Raw genomic sequence first — 13,608 nt, forward strand, 5'->3', positions numbered from 1 at the left:
TATGGGTATGTAAGTGGATGTGACAGTATCTGTATGGATATCTGATTGGGTGTGAGAGTAAGAGTGAGTGTAAAAATTTATATAAGTATTTATTTTCCTAGCCGTGCTAAACCCATGGATCCCTTGCGGAGTTACAAGGGGGGCCGTGCTGAACCCCGCCAGGCATCTGCGGATTTTGGGAGTAGCCCAAACATTCTGTTTTTCTCACATTTCTGAACCCAGTGCGCATGCTCAGCCTTATTTTATAACATGTACAAGAGGTCAGGAAACCTCTGACCTGACCCCATTCAATTTATGAACTTTTTTTCAACCACGGGGACCATTTCTCAGACAAACAAAATGTCAGCCGCAAATTTTCTGTGAAAGTGCGGTCAGCCAACCAGGAGTTCATCGGTGAAAGGTGAATCCACAGGCTGCCCACAGGTGGATATGAGGGTAATCGGCGTTCCCATATATTTACATTTGTTTTCCAGTTAATATCTCCCAAACTACTGAATGGAGTTACCCAAAAAAGCAAAAAGCATGATGCATACCAGCATCTAACTTCCTGCCAAGTTTGGTGTCATTCCGTCCAGCGGTTTGGGCTGTATGCTTGTTCAAAGGTCCTACGGGAATTAACATGGGAAATGCACCGGTTTTGGCCACCCGCCCCCCACCCCTCCACCTTTTTTTCGGCTCACGCTCCACGAAACACCCCAAAATCTTTCCAAAATCCATCTAAAGTACTGGCCAAATTTTATGGAGATTCATCAAGCGGTGTCAAAGATATAGGCACCTGAAAATTGCCTTTTTGATTTAAACTCCGTCCTAACAATGATTACCTACTCATGACTGCCAATATGATATAGAGATATATATATACACAATTTTTCTTCTGCATAAGGAGTTTGGCCTGACAGGTTTATAATCGGGGGAAGGTTCACCATTTTGGTTTTCAGCCAGTGCATTTCGGAGTTGGATATATTTGTGAAACTGGGCGTGCGACTGCAGGTCCTGGAAAGAGCATAAGAGGTTTACCCACCTGCCATCCATAAGAGTGGAGACTCCAATCTTGTCCCATTTGGTAAACCCCTCAATCTGTGTTGTATGGCAGATGGATCATGCCAAAGGGTGTTTTTTTGGGTGAACCTGCCCCGCCACCCCTTAAAGCATAGCATACGCCCACCAGATCAGGAACACCAGTCTAGTGACATTGGGGAGGTCCTGGGGGTTTGAGTAGCCATAACACCACCAAGTTGTCCAACCCCAGGAGCGAGAGCTCTCTGCGGTATGTTGGGTCGTCCCAGCTTCCACAGGGCCAATCGTTGAGGACCAGCACTTGGGTGGCTCAGAAGTATAGTTGTATATCAGCCATTCCTATCCTCCATCCTATGTCGGGGGTTGTTGCCCAGAGAAAGGAGCGGACCTCCATGGCCACAGCTGTGAACCAGGAGTTTGGGAACATCAGCAGGGAATTTAAAGGGAATATTGGAAATGAGGGAGGGCCATCATTTTACCGAGGGAGACTAGTCTGAAGACACCAAGCAGTAGGGGTAGTATTCACAAGAGGTCCTTTTCATTTTTGTGAGGAGCGGGGTTAGATTGAGGTTCTGCGTTAGTTCGGGTTAGAAAGCAATGGTGATATCTTGATATTTAATACGAAGGTGTCGCCGTGGGCGGTCAGTAGGAGGGTTTTGCTTTTGTTCAGCTGGAGGCACAAGGCCTCGTCACAGAGGCCTAGAGGCTGTAGGCATCTGGGCCCGAGAGATGGAGATTGGAGAGGAACACAAGAACATTATCTGCTTACAGTTCAATTTCGCCCAAGATCCGGCCTGAAACCCGGGAGTCACAACACACCAGCCAAGCCAGCGGCTCAATGGCCAGCGCAAAGATGAGTGGAGAACACAGGCAGCTGTGACGGGTACACCTTTGGATAGGGAAGGGCTCTGGCAGGACCCCGTTCACATGAACCTGAGCCATTGAGTGAGTGTAGAGAAGCTGCTCATATGAGTGGAATCCCTGAAAGAACCCCATATGTTCGAGGACACCATCCAGGACGGGTCAAAGACCTTTTCAAAATCTAGTAGTCAAAGGACGCATGGACTTGGAGTTCTCAGACGTGGCCAGCGCTATGTGTGCCCATTTACTGTGGAGGTGGGGTCTACAGCCTGCGATGAAGCCGGATTGGTCCGGATGGGTTAGAGTATCAATGAGCTGGTTGAGTTTGAGGGCTAGGAGTTTTGTGAGATGTTATTTCTGTGTTTATCAGGGATTCAGGGTGAAATGTCTCACACTGGGGTTCTGAGCTACTCAATTTAGGAATGACCACAATGGTGGCTGAGAACAGCTCTGAGGGGAAGGCCCAGGACGACAGGCTTCCTAGTATAGAGCAAGAAGGTGTGGAGTAAGGGTGGTTCTGTCTTTGCAGTGACATTCTGGGAGAAGCCATCGGGCCTGGCGTTTTCCCCACGTTCAGCACCAGAATGGCCTCATCTCTTTCAACAAGGGTAAGAGCAGGCTCTACGGCTTTCCTCGGGGCAGCAAATAGTGAGGGGTGGGGATCTCTGCCAATAATGGAGTGTTCTGCTTCCACAATGACTGAGAATGGTGGGCATACAACTCATCGTAGTAATCCGCAAACGTTGCCGCTATCTCCGATGATGCACTAGTTTCTTGCCCAACGGATCCCAAACCGCCAGGAGCACCCTAGAAGCCAGATCGCTGGTGGTCGGCCAATAGAGCAGCTTCTCATTTGTGCTGTTCACTCGTAGACCCACATGGTTGTGGCCTGCCAGCATTGGCAGGCTTCCTCCAGGGTCACCAATCTCAAGGAGGCTCAAGCAAGTTCTAGCCGGCCCCAAGAGTTGTCTGAGTCATCTCCAAGGGCAGACTTTCTAACCAAGTTATTTGGGCTTATCCGATTGTTATGTGTTGTTGTTTAGTTTTCTATTGTTGTCTACTAAAGGATTTTGATAGTCCTCTTATGGTGCTTATTTCCAGCCACCAGAGCCCCCAATGAGCACATGCAAGGGAACGGACCCAACAGCGACACCCTGGGTAAATCAGAAGACAACTTCCCCAGGAATAGATGTCTTAACTACCTCATTCCTGCAAAAATTAGAACAGTCCATCGAACGAACACTGGATGCAACACCAATAAATCCTGAAAGAACTGCTGACTTGAGAACGCTCCAAACGGAGGGTTGGAACTCGATGGGCCTAGCAGATCAGCAAGATGCAATTGAAGAGGCTACTCTCAAAGAGTTAAATCTGTCAGAAATAGGAAAAGTACAGGACAAAATGGCTAGGGCATTGCTATGGCAGTCTACAAAGATGGAAGCACAAATTGATTTACTGCAGTCAATGGCTCAGCACCTGGTGCGCCAAGACGACAAGCTGGCAAAACTAGAGGCGTCACTTGAAGTCCATAATGCCAATGCGGCATACACTAGCTCCTGTGCCGCCATCATAGAAAAATGGTCAGGGCTACCAGAAGTATTAAAGGACATGCTGGCATTTGCCAAGGGACAGAGAGAGATGTTCCCTTTAGAACAAACAATCCCAAAGACATCAGCTGTGAAGACGGCGCCACCAGAAATTACCAGCTATTTCCCAGCAGACAGCCGCGTATCCAAGGAGCCACCAGCTGGGCCAAGCTATGAGAGCATCACAGAAGCACAAGGGAATGGGGACTCCGAGGCCCTACCACTTGACACAACTATCGACTTTTCACACGGCGTTGCTTCCCCGGCGGAGAAGGTGGATGGAGTAGTGGCAGGGGCAGAAGCACCGCTGCCAAGGAGGGCGAAGAAAAAGCTGAAGAAACAACCGAAGTAATCCAAAGCCAAAAGAAAACAAATATTACCAGCAATACCAACTTCTGGTGCTACAGAGAACAAAAGCAGCTCAAAGCCACTTTTCCCCATTTTTAACTTCAAACAGGTAACCAAGGCCAAGATGACAAGGGAAGAACACTCCGTGCCAGGGGAGGATCAAAGTCAGAATGCCCATCGGGAGGGCCCAAAAATATTTTTGGGCAAACTTTAGCGAGGACCCATGATGAGGAAGTTCAGCAGAGCACATTACGGGAGGAAGCCTGTACACAATCTAGGGCCTTCAGCTCCCTAGGCTGGGAGCATCAACACAGGACTGCAAAATATCCTAAAAGAAACCAGGACGAGCCGCAAGAAGAACAAATAGAGGCAGAGCCACCAAACGGGGCGACAGGCAGACATTAGCCAGGAGACATTCATAAAAACCCACTAAATCTGAATTTCCAGAGGTACACCACCTGGGGAGAAGGGCAGTTACTGCGCTCCTCCAAGAATAATAATCAACCTGCAATTCATGAGGTGACGCTTACTCCCAGATAAACAGCCAAAGGCTCCCACGACATTCTGAACAGGTCTAACATTGTCCGCCTCTTTGGCCATATTGAATCCTTGGCACAGATTACCTCAAATAACATAGAGTGGGTAAAGTTTAGAAGTCTGGAGAGGGACACCATTGGTGACTCCACTCTGGTCGGATTCTTACAACAGCAGGCTCAACATGCCGACCTAAAGGAAGCTTCACATCTCGCAGAACGGGGTATTGAAGTTACCGTCCTCAGTGCACCAAAATATATCCACACGTCCTTACGCCTAATCATGATCAGCAAGAATCTTCATCAGTCCTCAAAGGAACAATGAACAAAAGCCTAGGAGGTGGGGGTGCAAAAACAGGAAGACCAAGAACCCCGCTAAAAATCAATATCTCTCACAGAGACACGCAGCGAAGAGTGCAGCCGCTCCAGCAAGTGCTGGCCCATACGGAGGATATATGGGGACAGGGTCCCTAATCAAATATACAGCAATGAAAACAGAGGATGTTCAAACTTAATTTGTGGCCAAGATCGTAAGCTAACCCTTATCTCATGGAACATTGCTGGGTTAAGTAACATCTTTAGAGACAAGGCCGCACTAGACTATCTCGCAAAGGGAGACGTATTGTGCTTTCAGGAGACCTGGGCCAAGTCAACCACCCCAATTGGCGGCTTCTATGAACATTACACACCAGCGACCAAAAGGACCATCTTTGGACGCCCATCTGGGGGCTTATCCATTTTTTTTAAGTCACACTTGCAAATTTAAAATCAAAGAAATAAAAGTAGAGTCATCTGACCTTCAAGCCATTATAATAGAGGGGCTGGAAACGGGACAACAGCCCCATCCTCTGTTACTAGTTAATTGTTACATTAACCCAACTAAACTTCAAACGCATCAGGCGATGGAATCCCTCACCAGCATTCTGGAAGACATACTCATCAGATTTGAGCACCATAACGTGATAATTGGGGAGACTTCAACACAAGAGGTCTGGGTCAGGTCCCTGTCGCACCCAGTAATGGGAAGAAGTCGGGCCCATTGATTTCACTTCTCACAAACTTTAACTTACAATCCACTCATGGGATAAAAAAATCAGCCGTCCCTCAAGGATCCCTAAATCGACCTTCAGGAATATCTCCACCATTGCCCATATTTTCATCAATGAAGGGCAGGCCCACAAACTATGTGACTTCACGTTGGACGACAGAGACGAATGCGACCACACGCCTCACTGCGCCTCCTTTAATCTGGCGCGGGAACAGGTGGAAGCCCAGGAAACAATTGGAGCAACCACAGGCGATGAACGTCATCTAGTCATCAAAAGAATAAAATGGACGTACAACCTCAGTCACAGCCTGTCCGATTATGTAGCCAAAAGGGATACAGAACTAAAGACACAAGATATAAAGAACATCACACATTTTTGGGGAATACTGACAATGGATTTACAGAAGAACTTGGGTAACACCAACCAATTAAGAAGCAGCCAACACTCAAATACATCTGTGCCAGAACGTCGAAAACCGTGGAGCCTGACACAAGGCAAACAAGCCCTTAATAAGGCAATCAAGGCAAAAAGAAAGGTATCTACTCGTCCCAGAAGCCCTCCATCCCTGCCTTGCGAGCCACTTATAAGTAGAAAGTCTGGGAGTTGAAAAGACAGCGGACAGAAAAGAACTGGCTTAAAGTGTTCTCCCTAATTAAAGAAAAAGACACTAGCAAGCTATGGCGATACAACAACAGTCTGAGCTCTGGAAGCCAGCACAAGGAAAATAGTGTTGTAGGAAACGTGTGGGAACAGTACGTGAATGGTCTGTACACTTGTGGAGCAAATAAGAGGGGCTCTCTCAGCTCAGAGTGGTCGCAGGTGGCAGCTGCACCCATTAAAACTCAGAGCGCGCTGAAAGATATTACAGTGCCCAGTCAGCCCGTCACTTATACAGTGGAGGAGACTGAAAGGTACATTAGGGCAACAAGAACAGATGGGGCCCCTGGCCCAAATGGTATTCCTGCCCAAGTCTTCAAAGCCGCCCCTGCCTTTTTTGCATCCATACTTACCCTGCTATACAATCATTCATTCTTTACAGCAATTTTACCGACATCCTGGAAAGGCTCGGTCTTATTTCCAATACATAAGAAGGGAGACCATTCGATCTCGGCTAATTATAGGCTCATAGCCCTTCTTGATATAGAAGCCAAGGTATATGCCCGCCTATTATTAAGGGACCTAGAGGCCTGGGTGGACAAGAACGGCATTCTCCCGCCTTTTCAGACTGGCTTTAGGGACAATAGCTCCACCATGGACAATATCATAGCACTCTCCTACTTCTCGAAGCAAGCCGTTTTGAGGAACAAGCTGCCCCTGTTTTGCTACTACTCGACGGCCTTCGACCGAGTCAATCGAAGACGGTTATGGGCAAAACTTGAATCTTGGGGGATCCCTCAAACCCTGCTAAAAGCTATAAAAGCTCTCTATGAGGGGACATGGGTCCAGGTCAAATTAAGTCCAACAATCTTAACAACAAGAATTGAAACTAACACCGGACTAAAGCAGGGTTGTGCTTTGGCCCCCCTACTCTTCAACTTGTACACTGCAGACATGGGGCTAGCCCTGAAAGACGCCAGCCTAGTACCTCCGAGATAGGAGAAGTTGGCCTTGGGAACTCTCCAGTATGCGGACGATGCAGTTGTCATGGACCACACCAGGGTGGGGCTCCAAAGAGCATTAAATAGTCTTGTAGTATACAAGGAAAATACACTACAGATCAATGAGAGCAAGACCAAGATAGTGATCTTTGGTAAATACCCCCACAAAAAACAAGCAACATGGTCTTTGGGTGAGCACCGAATCAGGACAGCTACATCCTACAATTATCTGGGGGTATGGGTGTCGGAGAGGGCCACAGCAGCCAAACATATAAAGGAGTTAACACAGAGAATTAACAAAATAATCCTGTCTTTCAGACGTCTAAGCCATCGCCTAGTTAGTCCATCTACAGAACTTATGCTGACCGTACTTAGGGCAAAACTGATTCCCGCAATCATGTATGGTCACCTAGCCTTCCCAGGAGCACTTGAAAAGTCATCAATGCGGCCCAGATGAAAGCTTACAAGACTGTGCTACAAGCTCCGAGACAAGCAAGGAACACCAGGCTAAGGCTGGGAATAGGTTTGAACTGCCCGGAGTTGGTACTACAGGGGGACCTAATAAAATATTACATCAGAGTACTGAAAGCACCTGAAAACAATCTCAAATATTTTATCAAATTTATTTTCAGGGTTGCAGGCTCCCCATGGCACTCCAAGTTGGAACAAGCAATAGACCTATTGAAAATCGAGGCAAAGAGCATGCCCCTTCAGGAAATTCCTTATTCTGCCTGGGCCCAAGCTGTGAAGCGCCAAGTCAAGACCATCTCGTTTGAACTGGATCGGTCATCACTCCGGTATAACTCCCTCACATTGGCCCTGGATAAGTCATATACTCCTGGCAAAGTTCAACCATATTTGCAAGATTTACTTTCCGCTCAAGCAAGAAAGAAAATTCTGTACTTGCGCCTCCTGGCCCTCAAGATTTTGGATTTTAATCCAAAATGGACACGTACTGACCGCATCATCTCCTGCCGGTTATGCAATTACCACAGACAATCTTGGCTACACCTTTTATGCTGCTGCTCAAAGCAGGCCAGCGATCGTCGTCGTTTGCTGCGCCCGGTCCTAAGTGACTTGGGCCTCTGAGCCTGCAGAGAGGCCTCGGACTGGTGCTTTTCAGAAACCACAACATGTTTACTTGCCAGGGTTAGCAAGTGTATCCATCAAATTAGAATTGCACTTGAGTTCCATCAAAAGGCCACAGAACTCAGGGGTCCTGTCATTCTGCAATGAAAATGATCTGTTGCCCTAACCCTGCTAGTCGTCACCTAATTCAGGGGTTTCTTGCAAGGCCACTGGAATCAGAAATTAAACTTGGGGCCAAACAAGGGGCTCGTTAAGAACTTTTCTTAATGACAATTAGTATCATGGAGAGAATGACCCTGTTGGACTCTTATATAACCATTGATCCTTAGAGGTGCAACAATGCGAAACGGTGCTAACCCAATATTGTAACTTAAAAAATAAAATCTTTTAATTGAAGTTTTAAATGGACACAAAGTAGTTATTAGAGCCCGTGTAGCCACGGTGCTATTTTAAAGCTGAACACAGGGTTTTTACTGGGGAAAGGGTAGTTGGGAGGGGGGTGTTTACGTGTTTTATACTGTAAAGATTTTAAGTAATCGCGCAGTTAATAAAAAGTTACTTAGTGACAGTGACTCAGCCCCTGAACTTTCACCTACCTTAAGTATTTCACGGCGTCGTTGTAGCCAATCGGAGTCACGGGAATGGAGGGTAATGGTACATCCTTTTCATCCCAGAAGAAGGCCGAGTCTGAAAAAGAAACCGAAACCGTCTTTCAGGCTCTGCCGTAGGTGGGTATATGAACATTACAGAGACAATTGAATCAGAAATGGAGGCAAACTGCAGCCCTGTTATCCTAAAGCGAGTGGGCCGGATTGTGGAAAAGTAAATTTTGCCATGTTATATGTGCCTACGTGTTCCCCATCTTATGTTATATGTGCATGATCGATATGCATGTATTCCCCCCTGATCGATTAAAGACGCAATTACAGTTGTGTCCATCTCTAGTACGCCAGTTTCCAGTCCTCGTGAAAGCAACGAATATTAGGCCTATGTAAACCTACGTTGCCACATTTCACAGTGTGCACGTTAATTCATTGAATTGTCCCCGTTTCTAGGCCTCAAAAGGGCCCGGACTCAGATTCAGCTCCTGTCTCCTGAACCCTCTCCGAGGAGCGATACAGCCCCCACCTGCATCCTTGACCCTTCGCTTACTTCATGCCTCGCAGTGCTCGGCTCGGCCTGGCTCTGCCTCCCAGTCTGCCAAGAGTATGTTATATTTCTAGTTATCAGTCCAGCCCTCCTTCTCTGCATTCCTAAGCTACTGAATCGCATCAATAGTTTCCGTCATGGTCTAGCCTTTATGTCTCCATGTAAGAGAAATACTGTATTAATATTCATAGAATATTCCTAGCACACGCAATACATGTAGAATTATGCATGCACCAGTCTTAGTGTCTATTAGCCTTTGCCCTGATAACTTTTGGATTCTATCAACATGTACTCTAAACACCAGATACTAGATATGCCTTGGGTACATGTCGCTCTGACACTCCAGACTTTAGTCTCCTCTTCTAGCGCAGAAGTCATAGCCCCCAGTTCTCCCTGGTAACACGTCATTGCCCGTTTGCGCGCACCACTAGGTTAGAGGTCCCAGCTGCTCAGGTAGCCCCCTCCATGTTTCCGCCCCATTTATGACATATTCTGTTACGTTTACATCACATGTCTATGTATACGCCCTGTACACGCCTTCTTGTTACATCATTTTGCCCTTATCTTTCGCGACTGCTACGAGTCACGCCTACTGTATTGAATGTAATGTATTTGTTTAAGTATATATACTGTGCACCCATATTAAAAGTTGCTAGCCAATTCCCAGATCCTGCCCCCGGCAGCTGCCTTCCTTCATTCTATTCCCGTACAGGCTGTCCTGTCCCTGTCCTTTATGCCTGATTAAAGCCTGTCGACTCAAGATACCTCGAATCCTGACTCTTATTTATTGAGCTACCTGTTTTATTGATTATACTGAAAAATAGTACCGGTAATTAATTATTTATTTACCACATAATGGCGCCCGAATAGGGACTTGCCCTTTCCCCACGCGCCGGAGAAGCCACGCAGGCCCCCTGATCCTCTGCAGCCGTGACGGAACCATACCGTGCACGTGCAGATATTTCTGCTTCAAGTATCCCTCAGGCCCACGGAGGAGACGGAGGTTGCGGTCCAGCGTCCAGACGAGGCGGTGAGGAACACGGCGAGTCCCGACCAGAGCCCAAGCCGAGAGTCCAAGGTCCGAGGTATCCGGAGGCCCACCTGTAACTAAAGTCCGAAGTTCGTAGTCTGTCGTCGTAGCAGTCCAGTCCAGTCCGAGGCCTTCCGTTCTTGCTGCCCGGTGAGTACCGTTGCTGGGGTAGTATCTAGACAGGGTCAATTAATTTGTCTCTGGTCCGTTGGTTTGGGTACACAGATCCAACACGAAGTGTTCACCTAGGTGGACGCGGGTCCTGACGTGTCTCTTTATGGGACCGGTAAGTTTCGTGCTGTTTTAGCAGTGCATCTAGTCATTCTAGTAAGTTCTGTTCTCAAGAAATTCATGTATTCTTGTCCGAACTGTTATTTTAAATGTTATTTCATGTGTTTTCAATGTCGTGGTATGAGTGATTTGTTTTTCCAGTTATTATTGTGTTTATCGTGTATTGTATTGTGTCCAGACTCCAGCCTAAACTATGCCTCTATTCTCGAAGTTACGTCAGTTAAAAACCAGAAAAGGTCTGCTCGAGGAAGCAGTTCCTGTCCCGCCTAGGGACAGTCCAGGTCATTTTATGTATCATAAGCATGGCTTAAGTGCCATATTATATCTAGACTTATGGGTGGAGTACACCAAGGAATTAGAAGAGAAATATAGATGGCCCGTATCAGGTACGTGGGATGCCGAGTGCATCATGCGAGTAGAAGAAGCATTATGGAAAAAGAAAGCCAGACAGTCCCAGAAAGATGCCATCGAGTTATGGCGCAAAGAATCTCATAGAAGAACCGAAAAAGAAATCAGAAAAACAGAATTAAGTAGGGAATCCTCAGAAAGAGCCCAAGAAAGGGAATTAATCGATGTAGGTGAACGAGTTAAAGCCGAACAGTCAGACAGACAGAGAAATGCCCTTATTAGGGTATGTATCCTCTTCTTGCCGAGGGCTTGCCGAAAGCAACCCCGGAAGCACCATGTAATTTTCCGCCGCCATTAGTTCCGATTAAGCTACGTCACAAACCGACCGCAGCTGATATTTTTCTCTCGTCCTATTTGGACAACACAGTCCCAGAATATGCCAATCCTGTTCCGCCAGCTCCCGTAAATAATGTAATTCCTGTCCCTCCAGCCACCGGGGCACCCGTTGCAACACCTGTTACGATACCCCCGGTCCAGCCTACAGTACATGTACCCGCTACATCAGTCACTCTCCCAGCACGTACAATACCCGTAGACGCTTCTAGTCTAGGGGCCACGGGGGGAAGTCCTCCTGGAACCCCGCCGCAACACAGACGTCTGACATTACTCGAGCTACATGCACGAGCGTTACAGCGTTCGCCCAAACATCAGTCAGTTGCAGATATCAAGCGAGCCCTTACCGAATGCCGTTATGATCCAGTCCCAGGCGATGATGATATGGTCCTGTATTCATTACGTGTAAGACGGGTGACCGAATATTTGGACACCCTACCGAATATGAAAGGTTATCTAGACAGAATATATTGTTTCATCCGTACAGGAGTAGATCCAGGAAAGCATTGGCGAGGCCATGGCTCAAAGAAAAGTCGAGATTCAGCTCATGCTTCTAAAGTTTCTAATTAATTGTTTAATAAGGGAACAAGATTATCCGGATAAAGATCCGGAAGAAATGAAAGTCCTGACCAGGTGGAGTGACCATATAGCCGAGGGAAGACACAAGACACAGAACTGTATAGAGAGTATGTACAAGAAGATCCGTAGAGAAATAATAAAGTTACACGAGAATCGAGAAACAGCACAAGTAACCGAGAAAGAAGACGCCTTTGATACTGAAGAGGTAGACGACGAGAATCCCTCCAGAATAGCGTATGTAGGTAGAACTAGACTTCCCGACCGACATTCACGCCTAGAACACAAGAAAGTTTTCCCTCCTCCAGCACCAGAACAAGGTTCTCTTGAGCAAGTATTTCAAGCTACCGATCACATTCTGAAATCACGAATCGGTTATAGTGAACTTAGTACCATGCATGAACAAGAACTAGCCCGATCAGCGGTCCGATGGACTACAGATTCTACCACTTTTCCTGACGAAATAGTGGCACAAATGTTTCTGAAACTGCCCCCAGCCGAGCAGCGACTGGTGGGTATGTATATGATCCAGCACCTCATTACACTGTATGAGGGACAGCATTCTGATCCAGGTCCGTTACATGATGTTCTGAACGAGTTACTCCAGTATAGATGGAGAGGTCTAGGTACTGATTTAATTAGTATCATTCTAGAACAGCGCCACAAATATCGAACGTTTCTGAATCCGCATTTTGTTCATGTCCCACCTCCAGAAAGTAAATCATTTTACATAGATAGACAGCATCCGTTACGAGAAGTACACCCAGTTAGGACAACGGGTGGTGATCTAGAACGAGTATTTGTTTACACCCCTATCACAAAGATGGAACTCTTAGAGATGAAAAAGTGAATTCCCTGTCATGACAAAGATCCAGCAGGGTTCCATCGAGAATTAAAAGACATGCTCCGTATGGGAGAATACACATATCCTGATATCATTAAAATGTTAAAGGTCCTGTTGCCCGCAGGGGTATATGAGAAACTCAAGGAAAAAGAATGGGAGGTGGGAGAGAAAAAGATAGATTGGACAGCTCTAGAAGCTGAAGATACTTCACGAGTACCAGGTACCGGTCTAGGGGGTAAAGTTAAAGAATTGCCCGAGTTATTGATACAGGTTTTGCCAAGGTTACTAGCCACGAAAAAGGAAGATTGGGATGCAATCTCAGCATGTAAACAGAAACAGGATGAAGACACTAGTGATTTTTATTCTAGATTTGAAAAATGTTTTATTATTAACAGTGGTCTGAAGACAAGTAGTGAATCGTACCCTCATCTTTTTGTTACCAAATTAGTCGAGAATTCAAGTCCACAAGTTAAAAATCGAGTATTGAAAGTCGAAAGTAGTTGGCAAGCTAATACCCCGTCACAAATGTTACAAATGCTCCAGTATCACCAGAATAGAATCAGGGAAGAGCAAGAACACGAAAGGAGACGTATGAAAGACACGAAAATGAAAGTATTAGTTGCACAATCTGTTCCACAAAACAGTCAGAAGAGGGGTCCGAATCAAGCCAGTCATCCTGCAGCTCCCGTTAAAGGGACTTGCAATTACTGTAAACAGCCAGGTCATTTTATAAACGAGTGTGCAGTTCTGAAACACAACATAGCTACTGGTAAAACTAAAGAAAGACCACGTCCGCCTAGACAAGAACAAGTTTCACAGACTTCTCAGCCACCCCAGAATGCACAACAGACAGTTCCAGCACCGCAGCCTATCGCTGCAACACAGCACGTTACACA

At 46.5% G+C, this 13,608-nt stretch overlaps 1 protein-coding gene across 2 annotated transcripts in view; it reads right to left on the minus strand.

The window, feature by feature from the left end:
* The window catches only part of LOC144780850 (putative N-acetylated-alpha-linked acidic dipeptidase), a 375,697-nt gene that overhangs the window by 231,319 nt on the left and 130,770 nt on the right, over positions 1-13,608 (minus strand). For both annotated transcript variants that reach the window (XM_078659346.1, XM_078659347.1), the window contains exon 6: positions 8,678-8,768. In XM_078659346.1, the coding sequence (XP_078515472.1) occupies positions 8,678-8,768 (91 nt within the window). The remainder of the gene's footprint in view (positions 1-8,677; positions 8,769-13,608) is intronic.

Source organism: Lissotriton helveticus, chromosome 9 (genome assembly GCF_964261635.1).
Source record: "Lissotriton helveticus chromosome 9, aLisHel1.1, whole genome shotgun sequence".
NCBI classification, from domain to species: Eukaryota; Metazoa; Chordata; class Amphibia; order Caudata; family Salamandridae; genus Lissotriton; species Lissotriton helveticus.